This window comes from Uranotaenia lowii, chromosome 3 (genome assembly GCF_029784155.1).
Source record: "Uranotaenia lowii strain MFRU-FL chromosome 3, ASM2978415v1, whole genome shotgun sequence".
NCBI classification, from domain to species: Eukaryota; Metazoa; Arthropoda; class Insecta; order Diptera; family Culicidae; genus Uranotaenia; species Uranotaenia lowii.
Genome location: NC_073693.1, coordinates 341,816,116 through 341,840,325, shown reverse-complemented (window position 1 = coordinate 341,840,325; position 24,210 = coordinate 341,816,116). Strand labels below are relative to the sequence as shown.

Below are 24,210 nucleotides of genomic sequence, written 5' to 3'. Positions count from 1 at the left end.
ATCGACCACCACCAAGCGTTGTGAGGTGGAGATCGACGAGTTTTTCCTCGAGTGCTAAACTCCCGCAGGAAATTTGAGTACACTCCCGGGAAAAAGTGCTCTCATCACGAATTTCTCTCACAATATTTTTCATTTGGTGGGGAATAATGTCTCTTCTTAAATCTTATTTTGCTGACGATACCTACCTGTCGCGGGATCAGTGGTTTTCAGTTGGTGTAAGATATCGTTATTTTTCTTTGATTTATTTTGAGGTACGACTCGCATTTTTGCGTATAAAATTCCACACAACTCCTCAGGTGGTGGCTCCAGAGACTTTTTATTCCAAATATGCAGAGACACCTGGTGTCGCGATATGAAATTTTTACATATGTGTGTTCGTTCATATTATTAAAAATTTATTGAAAAGTTTAATCCGTATTTATTTCGTGCAACATTTCATACAACCTTGTATGTGGATCAAAATTATGGTGGCTCCAGAGACTAGATTAGACATTTTCTCTTATAAACAGCAGCTCTCCGTTGTTCGAAATTCGAACTTATTCGTCATCGTGAATTTATTTTATAAATGGTTTGCAAGAGAAAGCTGGTGTTCAAATAACATTCCTACCCAAAATTAGCAAAATATTCAAATATGAAACATGCACTTAAAGCTCACAAGAAAAAACAAAAATGATACAAAATTCACGAAAACTTGTACAAAAATGATACGACAAAAAAAAACAAAACTGGAATTGAAATGAAAAAAAAAAACGAAGATAGAAATGAAACCGAAAAAAAAAAACAAAATCAGACAAAAATGATAAGAATGCGAATTAGATAGAAACAAGCCATCAAATAAGATAAAATTTAATCAATAATGATAAACAGATGAGTCAAATATGGAATAGACATGACAAAAATGACAAAAATGCGTAAACTGACAAAAATTACAGAAATGACAAAAATGACAAAAATGACAAAAATGACAAAAATGACAAAAATGACAAAAATGACAAAAATGACAAAAATGACAAAAATGACACAAATGACAAAAATGACAAAAATGACAAAAATGACAAAAATGACAAAAATGACAAAAATGACAAAAATGACAAAAATGACAAAAATGACAAAAATGACAAAAATGACAAAAATGACAAAAATGATAAAAAAGACAAAAATGACAAAAATGACAAAAATGACAAAAATGACAAAAATGACAAAAATGACAAAAATGACAAAAATGACAAAAATGACAAAAATGACAAAAATGACAAAAATTCCAAAAATGCAAAAAATGCAAAAAATGCCAAAAATGCCAAAAATGCCAAAAATGCCAAAAATGCCAAAAATGCCAAAAATGCCAAAAGTGCCAAAAATGACAAAAATGACAAAAATGACAAAAATGACAAAAATGACAAAAATGACAAAAATGACAAAAATGACAAAAATGACAAAAATGACAAAAAAGACAAAAATGACAAAATTACAGAAATAAAAAAAATGACAAAAATGACAATAATGAAAAAAATGGCAAAAATGACAAAATGACAAAAATGATTTAAGTGGCAAAAATGACAAAAATGACAAAAATGATAAAGATGACAAAAATGACAAACATAATAAAAATGACAAAAATGACAAATTATTACAAAAAATGACAAATTTCACAAAAATTTAAATTTTATCTTTGAGTTATCAGTATTTTAATTGTGTCTTTTAAATTTCGATTGTTGATTTGGAATTTTAAGCTTCAAATTTAGTATATCTTCGAAATTTCGTTGTATAATTATGAGTTTCAAATTGTTGCGTCTAAGTTCTGAATTTTTTAAACTATTTGCGGAGTTTTTATTTTTATTCAAGTCTTAACGACTCATGATTTTTGTATCAAATGAAAAACTAGAATCGCTGTCTGCTCCAAGAGTCGATCCTCAACCATTAAGAAATCGATGCCGGGTGAGTGTGGTCGCTTCCCCCCCACCTTTTTTCGAATACCGATCTACGATGTTTTATGTACGGCTTCGACGGGGACATTACATCAAAATTGGGGGCTTAATAAAGTGTCGCGTCGCTGGCTGAGAAAACATTCATTGTCGTCTGGCGGCCCGTTCGTTGTGGTGTATGTAAGTCTAGGGAGATGATCGAGTGGCCGGAAGAAGAAAATCAACCGGTCAAAACCTCTCGAAAATGTTTTTTTTCTGGTGGGAGTGGGGAGCAAACATGAGAGATGAGCACATTATCACTCGTGATGTTGTTTTAAGGAAGACATTAGATTTCCACCGTCGCTCGCCGAGACTCGAGAGAATATTTAGTATTTTGGATTGGTCGGTAGTGAAAACATATGGAAAAACGAGAAGAAGAAAGTGAACATGACAGTGAAACAAAGCGTGGGTGATCAAGGAAGATGAAAAAAGAGGGAACGGGAAAGGCTAGGTGGTTCATATTCGGCTTATGCGTTTGTTCATGATTTACGGTTTGTGTCGGATTGGAAAAATGTATGGGAATAACTTCTAACGAGTGGTTTTGCGGTGGAATTTGTGGGTGACCCACATTTGTTGTCGGTTTGCTGCTTTTGAACAGAAAGAACCGCCAATACCATAAAATATGTGCGTCTATAAGCTCAAATTATTAATTTTATGGTTGGGAACATTCGCAACATTTTTTTTAATGTCACTCATAACACGCAAAAAGTAAATCTCATTATTTTCTTTTCTTTTGCATATAGAATTTACGAAAGGTTCCATTAAGATTTGTTGGAATCGAATTTACATTTTTTTAAATTAAAAAAAAAATACATTTCAAGATATGCTTTAAGAGCATGGACGCTCAAAATATTTTAAAGAAAGGTAAAGGAGCGTTATCTTTAAATAATCACAAAGAATTTTTCATTCCTTACAAAAATGCTTCATATTTGCCTAATTTTAAATGATCAGGGTTAACATTAAATTCGTGTATCAAAAAGTTATTTAAGTTACGAGTTGCAAAAAGTAGATTCTTTCAGCACGAGTCGTCGTAAGTTTATCAAACGAGGCTTTGCAAGTCGCATAACTACGATGAGTTATGGAAAAATAGCTAATTTCTACAAAAAAGGCCTGTTTTACTGCATAAATAACTATTGCCTACTTTTTTCAACAAAATTTGTCTTCCAGAATGATTTTAAAAGTTTTTATCTCTGCTTTATTTATCAAAACCAGCAACAGAAAAGACTATAAACACACAAAATGATCAAATATTTGCGAAAAACAATCCAAATTCAAAGAGATTAAAGTACATTACCAAATCAAATACATAGAATGCTGGATTGATTCATTAGGAAATGTAATGTTATCAGGAAAATGCAACATAAAATGTTGATTCATTTCCATTGCCAAGAGGTCAGGGATGAATCATTCCAGAGGATGAAAATCCCATACAAAAAAATCCTTAGTTAAAAATGGATATGACCTATTCAAGCGGTGCGGCACATAATTTGGAAAAACTTTTTCAATGATTTTCGTAATAACTTTCAGTTGTTGAAATTTTAGCAGACAAACTTTATATCGTCGTGTGTAATGAATTGACAAAAAAATTCAATTTAGGTGTTGTGTGAATGGATAAATTCGACACGAGCGTGCACGCGAGTCGGCAGTCAGTCGGTGAGTGTAAGCGGGCGAGCGAGCTAAATAAGTGAGACAGTGCGTGGTTCCCTCGGATGGATGCGGTTAAGTGACCATCAGTCAAGTCAGATTTGGCAAGTGTGGCAGGTAATTTCTCAGAAGTTTAAAAAACCGATAAATTAAAAAAAACGGACCGAAAAAAGAAAAACCTACGTTAAACACGTTAAAATTATTTTCATCAAACGAGGTTGAACACCAAATAGTTTATTACCCATTGCAAAAAAAAAAACTTATAAAATGAGTAATTTGATTACCGGAAGCTATTTCGGTAAAAATGGAAGAAAGGAAATGTGCCATTTGTGATAAATAACCGGTTTTTGCGAATGAGTTTGTTACGAAATAATGCCAAAACTGGAATCTTATAAAAAAAATTATTCCGGCTAATTGTCAAGTCCGTTGAGAAGAGAGCTTAGAAAAAAGAATAAAAATGAAATGTTAAGCGAGTCGTAATGGCGCACAGTGGTCCAAAACCCAGAAAAGCTGGCAGAAAGTCGATTTTCGAAGCGCTCATAATTATCTATCCAAATATTTCATCGTGTTTCGGCATTTTCAAGCTAAATGAAACCATGAAAATGATAGTCTTAAGTTCACCCGTTTCGGAGTTCTCAAAGAAATGCTAAGAAAAGATTGAATATATTTAGGAAAATTCGCAAAGATTTGCTTACATTGAAAAACGAATAGATATTCAAATCGCAAATATATATTGCTTTGCAAATATTTTAATATTTTTGTAAGGCATATTTTACACTTTATCTAATAAAAATTTGTGATTTGGAATAAAGTTTAAATTTTTTATATGGAATTCAGTTGCAAAAAACGATAAATATTTTGAATTTTATAACTTCAACTAGACATTAAAAAAAAACTCCACATAACTCCACTCTTATTTTACGTTGGATAGATTCCCCCATTTCTGGGCTACAAAATATGGCAAATTGGGCTGCCTTTTTTTTGCCATTTTTTGAGAACGACGTCAAAGAGTTGAGCCACTTTTTTCATCAAATTTGACTTCTAAGCCAATAACCTCCCGGATCACGAACAAAATTGATATTTAATTGGATCTCTAGGTTGATTTTTCTCAAAAATCCATTCATAAAACATCCTTTTCATATTTTGAAGCACTATCAGTATGAATTCCTGTGTTATTTTTGCTTTTAGGAAAACTCCCAAAACATAATTAAATTACGGTTTCTCAAATATTCTTCTGATCATTGTTGAAATCATAGAACCTTTTTTGCTGTTCAATATTCATGAGAACCAATTGAAACTTTAAAAATTGTTAGAATCTTTTATGGTATTATTTTAAAAATATGAAATATGAAATAAATTTAAAAATAAATATTAAAAGTTAAATTAAAAAAATTAGAAAATATGAAGCAAAAAGTTTGCATTTCTCGTTTAAAATGTAAATTAAGTGTTTTGTGTTAAAACAACCATTGATAAAATAAATGATCATTTAAGAAAAAAAGCCTACAAACCTTTATTTCAAATTTTTGATCAGTAGTCGCGAAATTGTTGAACAATTGTCATCTATCATAAAACTTCTATATTGACTCGTTAATTAATGAAAAATTAAAAAATTGATCGGTACTAGAGCGTTGTCAGGTCAATCTGTATTGATTTAATTTCGTATGTATTGTAATTTTGAGATAATTTTAGATTCAATTAACCTTTCTAGGATGTGATCTGTTGGAAAATTTTAATACAAGAATTTTCTTACTGAGATATTGAAATAAATTAAATTTTTCGAATTCTTACATTAAAAAAAGAAAATATGAAAATAATATGCTATTTTTTGTGAAATTATGATTATTTAACAATTTTGAAAGGTTTCAGAGCAAAAATTGTTGAAAACAGACTTTTTGCCAGCTTTTTTGAGAATTGGACCACTGTGTGGCGGCTTGATTATGTTGACAATTTCAAGCGGATTGAGAGAACAGCTTGAAATTGGAAGGCGATCACTATCCTAAGAAAAAAGATCAGCCATGGACTATGTCATGACAGAACATTCTAGAAACGTGACTGTAAATTACAAGGCTGTCAACATTACCTTAATACAATTCATGTATGAGAAGAGTGAGTAATGATTGAAATTTGGAAATCAACTAAAAGCAAGAAAAAAAAATGCTTCTAGTAATTCTTGTCTCTATTATTATTAATTTTATATCTACTTTTCCTAGCTAACGTTTGTGGTGATATTACAAAATCAAATCAACTTCTGGCAAACAAAAGATCCATAAACTTGTCAAAAATTGCACCAGTTCACTTTATCATAACATATTCGAACATTTATGTCATGACCGAAACATTGGAAATCACAATGATCAATGACAGAACGAAAAACTCTTTCTTAACCAAAACTCCCAATTCATAGCATGCTTTCATTTTTTGAAAATCTTTAATCAACGATATGTGAGGAAAAGAACGAGTCACTAGTGGCACTTTTTTCTCATAACGGTGATATAATCCCGTCCCTGGTTGAGAGGACAGCCTAAACAAATCGTTAAAAGTTTCAAGAGAGATGAGAGTTTGAAAGGCGAGATGAAAGGACAGCCTGAACAAATCAATAAAAATTTCAAACGAGTTGAAAGGAAAGTTTGAAATTAAAAGGCGAGTTGAGAGGGCAGCCTGAACGTATTGATAAAAAACATTTCAGGACAGCTTTAAATTGAAAGGCATGTTGAAATGACAGTTTAACTATTTTATCTCATTGAAAGCTAAGGGAGTTGGAACGACAGCTTGAGATAAGAAGGAATTTTAAAACGTATCGAAAGTATTTAGGGTTTTAGACTTAAAGATTTCATAAAAATTTCATGTGATTTTAATGAACAAATAAGTAAAAAAGCAAATTTAGGGTTCAGCTTAAGATTTTTAGGAGTACACAATGACCTGTTAAAACCACAATGAGACTACACTTAAAGTAGGTACAATCGGTTAGTTAAGATCGTAGGTTACGAAATATACGAACAAGAGTATTTTTTAAGCTTTAAAAGCAGCAAAAACCAAAGTTTATGTTTGGAAAATTGTTGTTTTTTTTTCACAGGAACAGTGTCTTCGCGATTCGTTATATTTTTTTACAAAACAATCAGCAAATATACTTTAGTTTGCACGAGCAGAAATGTTATACTCGTCAACTTTCAGCTACTCAGTTCAGAGTGATGGTTACTCAGTTGTCGCCAAAACCGTACCTACTCAGCTCTGACTAAACGGCCTTTACTCAGATCTGACTAACAGCCCTTTTTGCGACATCTGAGTCGGGGTCACTCAGAATGCGCGAATCATTCCGGAGCGAATTTGGACCGGTTTTTCTTAGCGGATTAGTAATGTAGCATCCTTGCTATCTCCCATCAATTCCAAATTCCCAATCATAAAAAGTCTTATTAGTAAAAAAAACCCATGAGTCTGTTAAACGGATTTCACGGTCATAAAACAATTAAGTATTTTTGCTTCACGTGCGACCTTTACCGACGCGCGGAGGTAAGCATAGTTTGTTTTCCTTTACGTCGACCCACCGATGAGTCTGTTATGCTTTATTAGCAACCTTCTGTGGGGCGTCGTTTATTGTTGTTTTATACATGGGCTTTCCAAAGCGCTGCATTATGTCTGACTGCCTGACTGACTGACTACCATTGTAAACATAGTATTTAAGAAACTCGGAAATAAAGATTGACGTTCATTTACCCAACTAGTAATCGAGGCACACAGAGGTGCTGCCGGTTGTTCACTCAGCTTTCATCCGAAATCCTTTAAAACACAAAAAGGTGGAAATACTAAAGTAAACTTTATTATAAAAGGATAGAAAAAAGTGAGGTAAGCCGATTTAACTAAAAAATGTAGAAATAATCTAACTAATGTCGCGAAAGTCTTGTTCAAACTGATCGACATTTACTCAGTTGTCGCCGCCATGCGTTTGAATTTGCTGAGTTCCAAATTTCACGTCTTTTGAGTAGACGTTATTCTGATGTTCTGAGTACAATGAGATCAGCTAGCGCCTGCTCCATACATAAGGCGACGTCTGAGTAAAATCTAAACGTGCGCTGGGTATTTCAAAGTTGGCGAGTAGGATTCAACCGCTGGAATTTTTTTGAAAAGGGTTTTTCACTAGTTTTGTCGGCCATCAGAAATCACCTGTCCCATTGCCTCGGTACCAGTACTAAAGTTTACGAGCGCTGAAACAAGCCAAACATTGTTGTTTGAGGCTAGGTTTTAAATTTGCGGGTGATTTCAGCGATCTAGATTTAGTTTTTCGCTTATTAAAAAATTAAGTATTTTTCTTTGAGTCTTGACTTCCCTGATGACCCTTAACCGTAGTTGCCGATTATGTGCCTCACTCAAACGCATGATTTGAACTTTATGGAAAGTTTTGTCAATGTTTGCATACTTTTCCATCACTCACACACAGAATGTTTTTGAATTATCAACGGTTTTGTCAGCTATCTATTAGATAATGATAGATTTTGAAGGAAACTGGGCTTTTTTTTCTTTTTATCTTGCATCGTAAATATCTCAAATACACGTTAATTGAAAAAAAATGAAAAAATAGGTCGGATAGCACTTTCTACAGGCAACTAAATGCTGTCAAAATTGTGTAGGGGAAAGTGTTCTTCACTGAAAACGCTCGTATCCAATATAAATGCTTCGTTTTTTCAAAAACTCAACACGAAATTAGGGAAAAATCACAGGCGGTCAAGAATCTTTGAAAAATGTGCCGTACACAATAAACCTTTCAATAGTTCTCATAAATTCTTCGAAAATATCTTTCTTCCGTCGAATTGAATTCATTTCACATGGGGCTGTCACATTTGTTTGCCCAACGGCTTACTTCTAATAATGCACTGTACAAAATCCCGTTTGAAATGTTTTTATTTCGTGTTTATTGCGATTTTCTTCGCGCAAATGAGTTTTCACACAAAAATTTCGTCAATCTTCAATTTCGCTCTACGATTTCGTACTTTTCCTCTCACCTTCATATTGGTACGTCTCTTGAATACGAAACAAAAACTTACTAGGGAATGATCGAAAACCAAACGAAATGGAAAATTTTACAATCGAAGCAATCAAGTTATGTTGAAAAAAAACAATTAAAAAACAGAAACAGGTACGTTCGACATATATTTAGGTAATTTTTATATGTTTTATTTACTTTCTATGTATTTATGATATTCTTTCTAGCTGAAATGAAGGTAACGGTAAAAGAAAATGATTAAGGAAATTGTGAGAACCTGTGAAAATCTTGTTCTGGTTAGCCAATAATGAAATTTCGTTGTGATCAAATTTCAAATGATCAAATTTTGAAATTATTAAAGCACTGAATTATCCTTTTTGAGTAAATTTGCATTTCTTAAGTCTACTGAATACTATGGCAGTCGTCACAAGACTGCAAAAACCAGAATCGCATACCTTGTAGTGAATTTTGAAATTTAGCATTTCAAAGTTTTCATGTAATGTGTGTAAACAGAAGGTTCAATAACTTTCAAAACAAGGTGAGAAAAAAAACTATAAAAATATTTGTCAGAAAATATGTGCAAGCGAATCTAAAAAAAAGCAAAAAGCAAATGCAAGCGAATCTAGTTATTTAAGAAAATCGCAATAACATGTCTTCTTTGATGTTTTGTAATGCAAAACAAAGCTGAAGAATTCACCTTTCAAATGGTGTTAATTTAAACGAATATGGAAAATAATTTGGAAAATTGGCTGTGTGGTGGACAGGCGCGTGAAATGGTTCGTTAGAATAATTCGCTTTTTTTTTTAACAAAATACTAGAAACTTACAAAATTTATCCCTCTCTTGGGTTTTTCGGAAAAATTGAATAGGAAGGGGGTTTGTTGCGGCCTAATTTGGAATTAAAAATGTGTCTTTCATGTCACTTTCTATCGTTTTATTAAATTTAAGCACTACACGACTTATCACTTCAATCAACACAACAACAAAGTTTGATGACGAGCCTCTCTCAATTTGAAATTACTACGCTTGCATTTCCGAGCGCGTCAAACATTCGCTTGTTGACGCGCCACCAACGATTCATACCTGATCCATTCCTATCACTCAGAACGGATCGTTGGCACGTGCTGGCCCAGCGACCAGATCAAACTGCTCCATTAGCGTGGTCAGGTTGGCCCTTAATTGCTCAATTTCCGCCCGCTGCCGGTTGATAATCTGCACCTGCTGGTAGAGCCGCTGCTTGAGCTGCCGGACTTCCAACGAGTACCCGTTTTCGGATGATTCGGGTGGTCCAAAACGGGGGGACAGAGAGACTGGATTATCGTTACTGGTCCCGGCACAAACACGCTTGTCAACGTTGTAAATAATTTTCCGACGATGCACAAGTTGGAGCAGCTGCCGATAGGTGTCGCAATCCAGCGAGTTATGTTCCAGGTCGAGAATTTTCAGCGCAGTGAAGCGTTGCGAAACGATGCCAACGTCGAGGGTGGTCAGCAGGTTGTCCCGGAGGGAAACGTTTCCGAGCCGGGGGAAATCCCAATGCTGGAGGGCCGTCTGATTGAACAAGAAGTTACTGGACAGATCCAGGTGGTACAGATGGTACAGCTGAATGTTGGCCGATGCAGTGATCGATTTAAGTCGGTTGTCACAGAGAATGAGCTGCTTCAAATAGGCCATCCCAAAGAATGTATCGAGTGACAGGTGCTCCAGAAGGTTACTGCAAAGGTCCAGCTCGACGAGATTCTTGAGGGGTTTAAAATTGGAAATATCTCGAATCCGGTTGATTTGTAGCCTCAGATATTTCATGGCGTACGATGCCCGGCCATCGATTTCGACCGTTTGAATCCCATTATCCCGGAAGTAGAGCTGCTCAACCGTGTTTGGAAGTGTTAATCTGTTGATTCGTGTCCCCCGGGCAAACAACCGGAAGGCACCGGCTTTGAACAGCCGTATGTTGAGAAGGTGGGAAAAATGCAGCACCGATCCATTGAGGAAACCGATCATTTGATGCTTTGGGAATGCCACCATCTGAAGATCGAAATCCGATCCGATAGTGACATTATGCAGCTGACACCAGGATAGGATGACATTATCACACGAGTACTGTTTCACCAAAAGTCCATCGGAGCACATTCGAAAACCAACGAACAGAGCCCTTTAAATCAAGACGACAAATTTCACTTTCACTTGCCACGTGGTAGATTAACCAAGAATTAAACTTACCCCAGCACCGCTAGAATTGACGCCATGGTGCGTGCCTAACGACTTCCTCCCGGTGAGAAACGGAACTAATCTGGCAGCAGCAGCTAGACGGCTTCTTCCCCAAAACACTCATCGTGACTAACTTGAGGAAGCAAACTCGGGCTTACTCGAAACACCCGTCAATTTTTTATTTCACCCCCTTAAACAACTTCCATCCCCAACAGCATCAGCAGAAACAATATAAGTGCTATGCTCCGCCAATTAGATAGCATTTGTATTCAATAATTCATCTTGCTCCAAACAAGCTAACTAAACTAAGCGGATTATGAACAACTGAGCATGCCGTCTAAGGTCACGATGAGACTGTTACAACAATCCAGCAACAACGTGCAAACCCCTTCCTCTCTTGTGCCCCATCTGATCTTATTTGATCTGTTCTAGCCAAGCTAAGTAACTGTTTCGTTTAGTCGTCGTCGCCTCAGACAAGATCAGCCCGCCAACTATGGGTACAGCAACAACATCGCACAGCATCCGCTAACTAGCAAAGTATGTACAAACAGTCCCGTTCCGAAACTGGCAGGGGAGGGTTTTTGTTGTTTGCAAAAAAAAAAGGTAATCGAACACCTGTGTGGCACGTTGTAACAGCTGGGGACCGGTTAATCTGGAATGACAATCAGGACGCCAAGCTAGGCCTAGCGTGTTCTTGTGAGGGTTTGGTTGAATTCTTTTGTTGCATTTTGGTTGCAGCTCTATTTTAGCTTAGAAAAATGAGTTCATTTTGAACCAATTTACAACTGTTTTATAGGATTTCCTTTATGATTAAAATTAATCATGAGAAATATGGACCAAAATGGTTAAGTCTCTTAACAACGATTCAGATAATAGAAAAATCAAGTTTTATAATTTCTTATTTTGGAACGTTTTTGAACAAATCGAGCTTCGATTGTATTTGCCTCGACGTAGCAAAAATGATAGATTTTGATGTATTGATATAAAACGATTTTTCATAATTCAACCTTTATTTGGTAATTTTTCAGATTTTTAGAATTTTAATTTACATACTTATAAATTTTAGATAAATATATGGAAAATGGCCAAACACATCAAATTGAAAATGTGTTTTCTCGAAATAAGTTTAGATTTATCAGTTAGTTATTTTATGCGTCTACATGAACATAAATATGGTTGTTTGGTTCTGACCCGAAAATACAATCAAGCCAACAATCAGATGATACTTTGCCACGAAAGAATAAATGGCTGATTTAGCGATCGCATCGATGCTAAGAATCCAACAGGAATTTTCATTTAATCATTCGTATGGCTATTTCTACTGTAAATGCTGCTCCTCGTGAACGTGGGAAATCGTTGATTCAAAATATATGTAAATAAAATTAATTTGAACAGATAAAATGCATTGTTATTCTTTTTGAAATAAAACAATATTATTTTTTTAAATTTTAATTGTATATACGATAAGTTGTATGAATTTTAATTTCAACCACTGCATTGTTTTTTTTGCTTTTGCTGGAGGAGCCGCCGCCATGGCCCTGAAACAAAATGCTGTTATTTTTTTTCGGTGGAAGTTGAACTGCCGGCGCCCTGAAATAAAATAAAAGCTCTTATGAAAATATGGTTGTGATAAATTAAGAATACTATGTAACTTACGTGATATGATCTTATTCATCGCTGTTTAGTATTCCACCTGCCGGACATCTTTATATGTATCTGAAAACATTAAAAAAAATTTAAAAGAGAATCAACTGAAAAAAATTAATCATATTTACCTTTCCGCTTCGTGTTGGTTGATTTCTTCCACGAGAAATAACTACTGGCTTTTTTTCCTCTAAGTCAGACAATTTACTTGCTTGTTCATACGAAATGCAAGGTCTAGTCAAGCATCAGTGATATTTAAAAAATAACTATCAGATATTATAATGTAGATTAGGGAAATATAGCCAAATCTACTAGCTGTTAAATTATTTTAGCGATATGCGGTTGAGAAATCAACTTTACACGGAGCGTGAGCAAAACGCTTTAACACATTCGAAAGCTTTCAGCCAGTTAGTCAATTCTGTATATTTTGACATGGGGATGCCCATGCATTTTCAAGATCAATTCAGAAAAGTAAAAATAAATAGATTTTGCCTAAAAAATCTTTATTGACTGTTCATGATTGCATATGGTCATCACTAACACCGGCAAGAGGTCGAAATATTGTTTTTGTTTATTTTTAATTTTACTTCGGTTGCAAAATTAATACCTATCATGGCTCAACCAACATGGAACGTCTAACAGCCGGTACTGATTCACGTCTATGCTGCCCATCCCAGAGTGGAACGAAGAATCTGTAAAGATAATTTAATTAATTTTTTGTTAAAGCACACAAAGTAGTTAGAATTGTAACAAACTAATTATTTAAAATCAGCGCTATTTCAATGGAAATTTTAACAAAAATTCTAAAATATTGTTACACTGGAGTCTTAAGTTGTGTCTCATTGAAAATCAAAAATTTCTTGAGATACCAGGGTTTGAAAAATGAATCAAAATTCACGTTCACCCCCTTAGTGAAGCCCTATAGAAATGAACGTGCTTCGATCTGCTCTGTGAACAACATCCTTCTGTGTTATCTGTGTTGCCTACTTTCAAACCAGCGCGCAGTGGAATATTCAGACATAGGAGAAGCTCCAAGGCATTCTGTTTGGTTTTCGTCAGGATCGAACTTTTCTTCGAATCGGCGTCATTCGTTTATGTTACAAAATTGAATGATGGTCATTTCAATTTTATTCTTTCTCAAATGGAGATGGCTGAGGATGGCAGTTTCTGCTTAACTAATAATTGCAGTAAATGACTGAAAAATGTATGAAACCCACACAATATGGGTATTGGTGTAAAGGGCTTAACGCGTAGAAGTCGAATATCGTTATCCGACGCCATCTTGAAATCCAAGATGGCGGCTTCCGTTAACTTCAAAATGCTGTAAATGACTGAAAAATGTATGAAACCCACACAATATGGGTATTGGGAAAAAGGGCTCAACGCGTAGAAGTCGAATATCGTCATCCGACGCCATCTTGAAATCCAAGATGGCGACTTCCGTTAACTTCAAAATGCTGTAAATGACTGAAAAATGTATGAAACCCACACAATATGGGTATTGGGGTAAAGGGCTTAACGCGTAGAAGTCGAATATCGTCATCCGACGCCATCTTGAAATCCAAGATGGCGGCTTCCGTTTAAGTTCAAAATGCTGTAAATGTCTAAAAAATGTATGAAACCCACACAATATGGGTATTGGGAAAAAGGGCTCAACGCGTAGAAGTCGAATATCGTCATCCGACGCCATCTTGAAATCCAAGATGGCGGCTTCCGTTTAAGTTCAAAATGCTGTAAATGACTGAAAAATGTATGAAACCCACACAATATGGGTATTGGGGTAAAGGGCTTAACGCGTAGAAGTCGAATATCGTCATCCGACGCCATCTTGAAATCCAAGATGGCGGCTTCCGTTTAAGTTCAAAATGCTGTAAATGTCTAAAAAATGTATGAAACCCACACAATATGGGTATTGGGCTAAAGGGCTCAACGCGTAGAAGTCGAATATCGTTATCCGACGCCTTCTTGAAATCCAAGATGGCGGCTTCCGTTTAAGTTCAAAATGCTGTAAATGACTGAAAAATGTATGAAACCCACACAATATGGGTATTGGAGAAAAGAGCTTAACACGTAGAAGTCGAATATCGTCATCCGACGCCATCTTGAAATTCAAGATGGCGGCTTCCGTTTAAGTTCAAAATGCTGTAAATGACTGAAAAATGTATGAAACCCACACAATATGGGTATTGAGGAAAAGGGCTTAACGCGTAGAAGTCGAATATCTTCATCCGACGCCATCTCGAAATCCAAGTCACATCTTGGATCATCACATCTTGAAATCTAAGATGGCGGCTTCCGTTAACTTCAAAATGCTGTAAATGACTGAAAAATGTATGAAACCCACACAATATGGGTATTGGGGTAAAGGGCTTAACGCGTGGAAGTCGAATATCGTTATCCGACGCCATCTTGAAATCCAAGATGGCGGCTTCCGTTAACTTCAAAATGCTGTAATTGACTGAAAAATGTTTGAAACCCACACAATATGGGTATTGGAGAAAAGGGCTTAACACGTAGAAGTCGAATATCGTCATCCGACGCCATCTTGAAATTCAAGATGGCGGCTTCCGTTTAAGTTCAAAATACTGTAAATGACTGCAAAATGTATGAAACCCACACAATATGGGTATTGAGGAAAAGGGCTTAACGCGTAGAAGTCGAATATCTTCATCCGACGCCATCTCGAAATCCAAGATGGCGGCTTCCGTTTAACTTCAAAGTGCTGTAAATGACTGAAAAATGTATGAAACCCACACAATATGGGTATTGGGGAAAAGGGCTCAACGCGTAGAAGTCGAATATCGTCATCCGACGCCATCTTGAAATCCAAGATGGCGGCTTCCGTTTAAGTTCAAAATGCTGTAAATGTCTGAAAAATGTATGAAACCCACACAATATGGGTATTGGGGAAAAGGGCTTAACACGTAGAAGTCGAATATCTTCATCCGACGCCATCTTGAAATCCAAGATGGCGGCTTCCGTTTAACTTCAAAGTGCTGTAAATGACTGAACAATTTATGAAACCCACACAATATGGGTATTGGGTGAAAGGCTCAACGAGTAGAAGTCTAATTTCTCCATGCAACGCCATTTTGAAATCCATCCTCTGCTTCTGTTGTACTTCTTGATCTATCGTTACCCTAACCGTTTTACTTTTTACACGATTTTCCTTATTTGTTGGCTAAATTTTAATTCAATTCTTGAGCGTGAATTCTTCGCGCGCTTCCACATCCAAATCAAAACAAATAAACGAATTCACTCAAACCCCCATCAACGGCAAGAACAAAAATTAACCTTTGTTGGCATCAAGATAGCAATGTTCTTGTATCTTTTTGAATTTGTATTGATGGTATTAAAAAGCATTGAATTTTGGGGTTTGCTATAAATTTTGCCACCAAACCGAACAGCCATCACAGTTTTTAAAATTAGAAGTTAAGTTTTTCATGGTGGTTTATTTACTTTTGTATTTTTTTTGTAGTTAACTATTTGTTTAAATATTATCCATGAATAATTCAAAACCCAATTAACTGTTTATTACGAACATTATAATCTCCACACTGCAATGAAGCTGGATTAATTTCAAATTGTAGAGTATCCCACAATAAATTGGTACCCAACTAACAAACGACACGATAGGGTTGTTTTTTTTTGTAAATCAAAATCAATCAACAGCCAATTGATTGTCCAACATTGATCTATAATATAGTAAATTAAAATAAACAATTTCACATTTTAGGCGAAGACCAAAGTAAAAATATTATACAGACCCCGTTCGATTTTGGCAACACACCCGTACATTTTGTGTTGCCAAAATCGAATGTTGCCAAAATCGAACGGTTTTTTTTTTCAACTTATTTTTCAGTTATTTTTACAAAATAACTATTATTATTACCAAAAACGTTATTTTTAGTCCATTTCCGACCATTTTTATTAATTTTTTTTATTTTTTTCATCGTGTTTTTGATGCATTTTGCACCTTTCTTGTTTTGTTTAAAATGTTTGTTTTCATTTGACATATTTGCTGTTTTTGTCATTCTCCAACATTTTTTAGATATTTTTCATCATTTTCTGTCTTTTGTTTGAATTTGTTTTTTAACTTTTTGAATTTTTCATCTTTTTGTCAATTTTAAGTACTTTATAAATTTATTAAAAAACTTCTGTTTTTATTGTCGCATTTTATCTTCATTTCAGAACATAAATACGTATGTATGGTGTTTGTCTAAATTATATTGGTCCTGTTATAACAAAAACTAAAAGGTAATGTTGTTTCTAAAAACCGTTCGATTTTGGCACATGTGCCAAAATCGGATGTTGCCAAAATCGAATGTTGCCAAAATCGAATGTTGCCAAAAACGAACGGGGTCTGTAGATTGATTTTCCAATACTATTAGGTGGTTCAATCAAGACAGTTTTCATTTGGCTTGTTTATTATCATTTGTATAATTTTATTGATGAAGCACAATGGTTTCACGATGCACCGACAGATGGCTTAAGATTCTGGGCGCTGAGCCCTTTCACCTGATATTGTGGGTGGTTCAATTGATTTTCAGTAATTTATTAAGTTAACGGAAGCCGCCATCTTGGATTTCAAGATGGCGTCGGATGATGAAATTCGACTTCTACTCGCTGAGCCCTTTCAACTAATACCCATATTGTGGGTGGTTCAATTGATTTTCCGTTATTTATTAAGTTAAGCAGAAGCCGCCATCTTGGATTTCAAGATGGCGTCGGATGACGAAATTCGACTTCTACTCGCTGAGCCCTTTCACCTGATACCCATATTGTGGGTTGTTCAATTGATTTTCAGTAATTTATTAAGTTAAGCGAAAGCTGCCATCTTGGATTTCAAGATGGCGTCGGATGACGAAATTCGACTTCTACTCGCTGAGCCCTTTCACCTGATACCCATATTGTGGGTGGTTCATTCGATTTTCAGTCATTCACAGCATTTTTAAGTTAAGCGGAAGACGCCATCTTGGATTTCAAGATGGCGTCAGATGAAGATATTCGACTTCTACTCGCTGAGCCCTTTCACCTGATACCCATATTGTGGGTGGTTCATTCGATATTCAGTCATTTACAGCATTTTTAAGTTGAGCGGAAGCCGCCATCTTGGATTTCAAGATGGCGTCGGATGAAGATATTCGACTTCTACTCGCTGAGCCCTTTCACCTGATACCCATATTGTGGGTGGTTCATTCGATTTCCAGTCATTCACAGCATTTCAAGTTGAGCGGAAGCCGCCATCTTGGATTTCAAGATGGCGTCGGATGACGAAATTCGACTTCTACTCGCTGAGCCCTTTCACCTGATACCCATATTGTGGGTGGTTCATTCGATTTTCAGTCATTCACAGCATTTTTAAGTTAAGCGGAAGACGCCATCTTGGATTTCAAGATGGCGTCGGAAAGTAAAATTTGATTTCCACCCGTTGCCCCTTATACCCAATATCCATAATGTGGAGGTTTAGTGCAACCAATTATTGTTTAGTAATATCAATTCGCTACAACAAGTTATGAATACCTTTCATTTTCACTACCCTCCGCATTGAACTTGGTTGATATCAAATAGGTCGAAATAATTTCATTCGTCCACGCAATGGCTCGGGATAATTTGTTTGGCAATCCATTCCATTCCATAATGTTACAAAATGGAATCATTCAGCTCAAGCATGATTCGGAATGGTTTGCGTTTTGATCGATTCGGGCATCTAGCTAGCGACTCGATTTTCAACCCCTGTGAGATACCTTTAAGAATGAAACGGCTGTTCCTTCAAGCTTTTGGTAGAACTTTTTGATGCACATCTACCGAAGGTTCAACCGGATAGGCTCCGAGAATTTTCCCAGTCAGATCCACTATCTCATGGTCCAGGTTGTTCCCCAGCATGTTCTGCAGTGTCTGCGCTTCCTCGGCACTGGTTCGCACTTTCAAACGTTCGTGCTAAAGTTTAAAAAAAAAACCAATGAGGAAAATCTGTATAAATAAAAGCATAATAGGTAATTGAAATACCTTTTGAAAAATTTCGATTGACATCCTCTTTTCCTGTCCTACAAGCTTCTGCTGTCAGCGGATTCCATTGCTGTTTTTTGCTATCCTCACAGGACTTTTTTTTGAACAGCTCCTTGTCATTCTTATTTGAACCGGGAATGGTTCTAACTGATTCCTCCTGGATGTATTTTTCTAGATTGTAGAGTTCGACTCGAACCACCTATTTCAGGACCTGAGTGCTCCGTAACCATTGAAAAGCTAATTTTTTTCTTCGCTTCGACATCTCTTTGAATAGATTCCAACAACAGCAACATTTTATACAGAGATGAATAATCGAATTTTAGTTTTTTTTTTTTTCTTATTATAGAGACTTTCAGCCTTGGGCTGGTTCATCTCTTTCTAAGCGCACATCTTTCTCTGTATAGGAAGCGTGATCGACTTTTGATCAACACATTCCTAAACACAGCAGGCCAGTTGGATTGTGTATTGTGAATACAGAGTAGTCTGTTGTACGGCAAAGGCGTACCACCACACTTTCATGCTTTCCAATAAAAAATGCCCTAGACTTACAGTTTCAACACCTATCCAAACTTTATCCTACGAAGCTCATCTGATGCTTGCCTATCCGCCTATTCTTCATTCCTTTACAAAAATTCTACCTAGCATTTTCATCTCGCCGCACGTGTCAATTAATATAACTTCTTTTCAGCTCAATTTTTAAGTAGTTAAACGAACTTTAAAGTTGACAAAAAGTTCGCATAAATCGTCAAACAACTTCTAACCAGCTTCAAAATCCACTTTATAAGCAGCATAAAAAATCGAAAAAATTACTCTTCCGCTCCTTCAATTGCCTTCTCAAGTCTGCTATTTTGATTCATATTAATCAACTATATTTGTTACTAACTCACATTACATTTAAAAAACATGTTCTTACCAAGCCTCGAACCCGAGCTCACCGCTTGAAAGTTGAGATCCATACTTATTGCCCTATATGAACATCATGAGTAGGCAACGATTTTACTCGATGTGATGATTTTCTTTAAAACAACTTTCAGGTTCTTTATTTCTACTTAATTCCCACTTTCAAGCTGTTAAAAAGTTCTTCCGGAACTTAATGTGTACTTCATATAGTTGTTTCCCAAGTAACGATGTGTTTATTTATGCAAACACGTGTTGAAGTTCGAAAAAAGTAGATTTTAGCCTTTAAATCTACTTCGAAGTTTCTATAATACGAAGTTGCTTTTGAAGGCCCGTTGGAACTAATTAAAAACTTTCAAGTTTACAAAATAGTACAACAGAGACTTTTTACGAACTATTGAGCTGTAAAAAAAGACTTGCAACCCTTTGATAGCTACTTGATTCTGAAAAAAATGAGAAATACGTAACAAGTAGATTCTTTTTCTTCATACAAACTTTAAAGTTTCCAAAAAGTAGAAACAGAAACCAAAACAGTACTTTAAAGCTTTTTTAGAGTATTTGCTGAACTTGATAAAGAATGAAGTTCCATGGACCTCGAAATAGCATTTTCAACAGCAAAAAAGTTCACCAAAACTTTTGTACAGCTCTATGTGAACTTACGAGTTCGCTCATTAAGTGATATCCGAACTTTTGGTTGCTTGGGCAGTGACTTAAACCGCCCCATGCTGTCAAACCTAGCCAATGCTCGAAGTAATCGAGAAAAGGTGTTGATGGCTAAAAGAGGCTGTTTTTCTGGGGTTACCAGAAAACAGTCTGCCAAAAATATTCACCACTCGCAAGCTGAGGCTATCAGCTACCAGAAGCAACGCAAGGTTCGATTTGTTGTCGATTCTGGTGCCACGCAACACATGGTTCGAGATGAGAGCCTGCTGGTTGATGTGAGAACTCTGGCAGAGCCATACATCATCACCACAGCAAAGACTGGCGAGTGTTTGAAAGCCAAGCGAACTGGAACAATGCATCTGAGCAGTGTAGTTGGGAAGTCTATTGTTCCAATTATACTGTTCAATGTACTTTTGATACCAGAGCTAGACGAAAATCTACTTTCGGTCAGCAAGTGTACCGAGAACGGGAAAAGGGTTACTTTTCTCGGGAAACAAGTAAAATTTGAGTTTTCAGGGGAGGTTTTCGCCCAAGGAAAACTCCTGAACAACTTGTACTGTGTGGATTTATTGTGGAGCCCTAAAACCAGGCGGAAAGCCTTACTTGGAAGCCAACCGAAGTACAAACAGTGGCATATGCGACTCGGACATCTTGGCTTTGGAGCGATACAGCAGATGGTCCGCGATAATATGGTTGTGGGTATCAGCCATATTCCAGCAAAAATGGAAAACCAAGCTGTGTACGAGAGCTGTCTAGCAGGGAAGCAAGCGGCCAACAAATTCTGCAACGTTGAGCTTCCTCGGTCGGGTAGACCACTTGAGCTCGTGCATTCCGACGTGTGTGGGAGGTGTCGACGTTCGATGGATTTCGGTATTTCGTCACCTTCATCGACGATTATACCCACTTCATGGTCGTCTATCTAATGAAGCACAAGAGTGAGGTGTTCGAGCGCTTCAAGCAGTACGAAGCTATGGCAACTGCATACTTCGGTCAGAAGTTGTGCAAGCTGGTTTGCGACAATGGGCGTGAATACATCACCAACGAATTTCAAAGACATTGTTCAGAGAAAGGAGTTCAGATGGTATTCACGGTCCCGTATACTCCGCAGCAGAATGGCGTCAGCGAGCGAGCCAACCGAACGTTGATGGAGAAGACAAGAGCGATGATACATGGCAGCAGGCTACCGAAAAGTATGTGGGGCGAAGCCGTTTTGTGCGCTGCGTATCTCACAAATCGATCACCGACTAGAGGTCTTGTGGACAACAAGACACCTTTTGAGATGTGGTTCGGTCGGCGGCCGAGACTGAGCAATCTTCGTATTTTCGGGTGCCCAGCCTATGCGCAGATCCCGAAGGAAAAGCGGCAGAAGCTTGATTCCAAGTCCAAGCGACTCGTTTTCGTGGGCTACGCGAATAACGGATATCGGCTTTGGAATAGTTCGAGCCGATCCATCGAGATTCACCGGAACGTGGTCTTCGACGAAATTAGCGTTTTGGAGCCAGTGCGTGGCGGTGCTGCGCCAGAGGAAGGCATCGAGAAGCCTGTCGAAGAACCACCAGAGACCATCACATTTGAGCGGTTAGCTGATGTGTATGAGCCAGAACAACAGCCCACATCCGAGCAGCCCATCGAAGTGCGTGCACCTGAAAACACATTCGAGCGGTCAGCCGATGTGCCAACAACAGAAAACACATCTGAGCGGTTAGCCGAGGTGCCTGCTGATCCCGATCACACTGTGGTTAACAGTGTGGTTGTTGACGATCACGGCGAGAGCGACTACGAGAGCAGCGCGGAATTCCCGGACGATGACGATGATGACCAAGATTCCGTCACCCGTGAACCGGCCCTGAGACGAAGTCAGCGAACAAGAGGGACTACACAGCGTTACGTGTCTAACGTAGCTGCTGTTGTTGATGAGGAGCTACCTCAGAACATCACGGAGCTGAAGCGCCGGGAGGACTGGGATTCCTGGAAGGTCGCCATCGACGAGGAGATGACAGCCCTGAAGGAGAACAAGACTTGGGAAGCGGTTAGCTTGCCCCCGGGCCACAGGAAACCCATCCTGTCCAAGTGGGTGTTCACCGTGAAGGACGATGGTCGCTACAAGGCTCGATTGGTCGCGAAAGGATGTTCCCAAAGACCAGGATTGGACTACTTGGAAACATACGCTCCGGTCGCCAAGATGGAGAGCGTTCGAACCGTCTTGGCGTTGGCGAACGAACACGACATGGTCGTTCATCAGATGGACGTCAAAACTGCATTCTTGAATGGAAATTTAGAAGAGGTTATCTTCATGCAGTTGCCAAACGATGACGTCGGCAAATCGAAGGTCGTTCGACTACAGAAAAGCCTGTACGGCTTGAAGCAAGCGGGTCGTGCTTGGAACCAGCGATTCGACGACGAGATAAGAAAGCTTGGTTTCTATCCGTTGAAGAGTGACTGCTGCGTTTACCGATCCTGTAAGCGAGGACTCACTCTCATCCTGTACGTGGATGACATCCTGATTGCTGGAAAAGACGTTTCAGAGGTTATCTGGATCAAGACCGAGCTTGGAAGGCTATTCCAGATGAAGGATCTCTTGGAAGTCAAGACTTTCTTGGGGATGACCATCAAGCGAGACTTCTCGAATAGCGTCATCGAGATTTCGCAATCAGGATACGTCGAGGAAGTTCTGCAACGATTCGGTATGGCCGATTGTAAACCCGTAAGCACACCGCTTGACACAAACGTTCGCTGGACGAAGCTGAACGATGGTGAGGTTATCACCGAACAACCGTTCTAGGAATTGATCGGTTGTCTACAATATCTGGCGACATCTTCGAGACCAGATATCTGTGCTGCGATTAGCGCACTGAGCAAGTACCAGGCCAGCCCGGCGGATAGGCACTGGCAAGGCCTGAAGCGTATTCTGCGATACCTTCGAGGTACGACCGATACGGCGTTGGTATTCTGCAGAAACGCGAAATCGGAACCACTCATCGGATATGCTGATGCAGATTTTGCCAACGACTCCGATGATCGAAGATCTGTATCAGGCTACGCCTACATGATCTTCGGGAATCTAGTTTCGTGGTCAACGAAACGTCAACAAACGGTAAGTCTGTCGTCGACCGAAGCTGAGATAGGAGCCCTTTGCCATGCGGTCAAGGAAGGTTTGTGGTTAACAAACTTCCTTGGTGAATTGGGTGTGGTTAGCACTCCTTTCACGTTAATGGAGGACAACATCCCGTGCATCCAGTATCTGGAAGAGGCGCGGACTCATCAGCGGATGAAGCATCTGGATGTGAAGTATGCTTTCATCAGAGACATCATAAGAAGCGGTCAGCTATCTTTGCGACACATCTCCACTGAGGATCAGCCAGCTGATGCGTTCACGAAGGCGTTACCTAGGGCGAGGCACGCGAAGCTGTTCAGCATTCTCAATTTACGAATTGAGGGGAGGTGTTGAAACTTACGGTTTCCTTCCGGCGACGTAAATAGCAGCAACCGAATTTTTGCTGCGAGCAGAACCAAAACATTGTTTGTTTTGGTTCCTCCTGCTTGTTGTTCAATTCGCAATCGAGAACAATAGATCAATGATTGCTGATGACAGGTGATGATGATAAACGCGGTATAAATGTTTACATCATCACACTGTTAAGCGAGACAACACAAATTGGGTTTGTGGTAACACAACAGTGTTGCCAGATATTCTGGGTAAGAATATCAAAGTACTCATTAAGAAATGAGTACTTTCCCGGTTAGGGAATATAAGAAGTGGAAAGTGACAATTAGCTATCGCTAATTAATATAGTTGTATTCTATTGACCTCACAGACGAAACATGAATAAAGATAACTCTATTCCACCACTGAAACCTGCATTTTCAACAAAAATCATGCCCATAACGGAGTTTTACACCAATACACCTAGGCTACCTGGATTCTAGATACGTTTGATCATCATTTGCGATCAACTTCTGTGTACAGCTTTCATTTGCGTACCGCCGCACGTTTCACTACCGACTGCATTAAACGACACAACAAAGCATGCGCGAAATTTTTCCACCCTCTTTTCATTTCTTCCTTTTCAAATTTCTGGTATGATTTTCTTCTGCTTCTGGAACACTCGTCCCCGCCGATAGGCCATTCAGATTTTATTTACCTCCTACTACAAACTTCTTCAGAAATTGATTTTTCGAAACTTGTGGTCAGCCATTGAAAAATCTTGCA

The 24,210-nt window shown here is 37.8% G+C and overlaps 1 protein-coding gene across 1 annotated transcript; it reads right to left on the bottom strand.

Annotated features, from left to right (window-relative positions):
- Positions 1-9,645: 9,645 nt before the first annotated feature.
- Positions 9,646-10,931, bottom strand: LOC129750869 (insulin-like growth factor-binding protein complex acid labile subunit). Its single transcript, XM_055745992.1, has 2 exons — positions 10,800-10,931; positions 9,646-10,731 (listed from the first exon to the last, which is right to left on the bottom strand). Exons 1-2 carry the CDS (start codon positions 10,823-10,825, stop codon positions 9,681-9,683), a joined length of 1,077 nt encoding a protein of 358 aa, XP_055601967.1. The 5' UTR covers positions 10,826-10,931; the 3' UTR covers positions 9,646-9,680.
- Positions 10,932-24,210: the final 13,279 nt, after the last annotated feature.